This window comes from Alternaria alternata (assembly GCF_001642055.1).
Source record: "Alternaria alternata strain SRC1lrK2f unplaced genomic scaffold CC77scaffold_66, whole genome shotgun sequence".
NCBI lineage: Eukaryota > Fungi > Ascomycota > Dothideomycetes > Pleosporales > Pleosporaceae > Alternaria > Alternaria alternata.
This window is the reverse complement of record NW_017306255.1, coordinates 1-2,048: the sequence shown is the minus strand read 5'-3', so window position 1 is coordinate 2,048 and position 2,048 is coordinate 1. Positions and strand designations below refer to the sequence as shown.

The 2,048-nt window shown below is 43.0% G+C and overlaps 2 protein-coding genes across 2 annotated transcripts; one reads left to right on the top strand and one right to left on the bottom strand.

Moving 5' to 3' along the window:
• Window positions 1-334: 334 nt before the first annotated feature.
• CC77DRAFT_951502 (hypothetical protein) lies at window positions 335-805 on the top strand (the record flags this gene model as incomplete). Its single annotated transcript, XM_018535387.1, has 1 exon — window positions 335-805. One exon carries the CDS (start codon window positions 335-337, stop codon window positions 803-805), a length of 471 nt encoding a protein of 156 aa, XP_018378618.1.
• Window positions 806-905: 100 nt separating this feature from the next.
• On the bottom strand, window positions 906-1,130 carry CC77DRAFT_951500 (hypothetical protein; the record flags this gene model as incomplete). The annotated part of the gene is made up of 2 exons (XM_018535386.1): window positions 906-941; window positions 1,005-1,130. 2 exons carry the CDS (start codon window positions 1,128-1,130, stop codon window positions 906-908), a joined length of 162 nt encoding a protein of 53 aa, XP_018378617.1.
• Window positions 1,131-2,048: the final 918 nt, after the last annotated feature.

Sequence of the window (2,048 nt, the reverse complement as noted above, 5' to 3'; positions counted from 1 at the left end):
ATAGTTATCCCTTCCTCTAATAGCTGCCTTCACATACATGTTCTGCCATCACTAATAGCTTCGTCTTAGCGTGATAGCACATTACGTGACCCTAGCCCCGCTATAGATCAGCGACCTTCCATCATAGCTGTCCCGATAGTCTTCCTTTATGCGACCTGCATTAAAAGAAAGCAACTTCCTTATTACCTTATAACATTACCCCCCCCTTTAGGCGTATCGTCCCAATACCCTAGATTATCGTTTTCCCGCGCCTAGTCTAGCGGCGGCGGTAGAGGTTTAGGTGTTCCTGTAGTGTTATATCCCCTCTTCTTTCCTTTCCTTACTTCTCCTAACTATGCCTAAGGTTCAGCCTGTCTGTCGTAACCGTACGCAAAACTCAACTACTAAGCGCCGTGCTTGTGCTGACTGTGTAAAGGAGAAGAATTTAGAAATACCTTTTCGCTGTAAGCGCTGCAAGGAGAAGAACCTTCGTTGTTTCGTGGATACTGCGTCTAGTCGCTGCGCTAGTTACATTTCGGTGTCCGCGGCTTGCAGCTTGTTTATAACTAAGGAAGAGTGGGAGAAAGTTCAGCGAGAGAAGCGCGAGAAGCGTCTTAAGCTAGCTCGCATCGAGGAGGAGGCTGCCCGCGTTCGTCAGGAGCTCCTAGAGGTTAAGGCGCAAGAGCACTCATACGCTAATCGAGATCTTGCCATCCTGAATTTCCAGGATCGTGCGAAAGAGCAGGCCAAAGGGGATTCTGCCCCGGGTACAGACCTTCTAGCAACCAAACCATCGCTACCCAGATCGTTGACTAACTTAGGCTAGTTACAGGCTAACGCTTCTTTCAACCCTTCTTTTAATTACTTCCTTTCCCTTAAGGACCTAGTCCTCGCTTCCCTAGGTGTCTCTGGTAGTACTTAAGTACCTATAACTTGCAGTTCGTTAAATTTTCTTTTAGTTCCTAAGTGTTCTAGCTTTCTAGCTATCCTTGCCACTTAACTAAGTATTTCTACTAACGACTAACTTTCCGCAGGTCCCTAATTTCTTCGACCTCGTACTCGTCGTCTTTAAGCTCTACATCTGTTGCTAGCTCAGCATCTAGAGGTGCTCTTTCTAGGAGTTTTTTGTAAAAGACAGGGTAGACGCGCATGCCTAGTAGTAGTTAGAGTTTATAGTTTACTATGCTTATTTCCTCTAAGATCTTAAAGGGTCCTACTTAGAGGTTATCTAGTTTCTTGCTTAGTTATTTAGTTTTTAAGTTCTGTTATAACAGGAAAACTTTGTCCCCCTTCTTAAAGGTTAGTCCCTTAATCCTTTGCTTATTCGCTGCTCTAGCTAATATAAAGTTCCTGTAAGCTATGTTCTTGCTTAATTCTTCGTGCAGTTCTCGCATTAAGCGGGCTTTGTCGTCTGCTCCTACTGCGATACTTTCAATATCTTTTGGGTCTTAATAAGCAGTCGGCTTATATCCGTAGTTCGCGTAGTGCGGTGAGTACTTCGTTGTCGCAGACTTAGTACTATTGTAGGCTAATTACGCTGTCGGCAAGAGTTTAACCTAGTTGTCTTACAGTTTATTAGCGTACATCCTTAGATACTGTTCTAGTGTCTAGTTCGTTCTTTCTGTCTAGCTATCTGTTTCGGGGTAAAAACTAGTCGATAGCTTCTTTTTCACACCTAATTTTGCTAGGAATGTGTCCTAATATTTAGACGTAAATAGTTTATCACAATTAGTAATAAACTCTTTAGGTATCCTATACTCTAATATTAGTGCTTTGCTAACCTTGTACGCGCATTCTTCTGCGGAGATAGTCTCCTCTGTAGGCACGAACTTTACCCCTTTCGTGTGTTAGTATACAATAACTAGGACTGTGTCGCATAATCTTCTAGATCCTAGTTCTAACGATTTCAGAAGCTTTACTATAAAGTCTATCGTTACGCTGCTCTATAGTCTAGTTAGTAGCAGTAAGGGTTATAACAGGCTATAGGGCTTATATCTCTTAGGCTTGTTCTAGTAGCAAGCCAAACAGTCGCCTAATACATCCTGCACCTTTGCTTGCAAGCGTAGTAT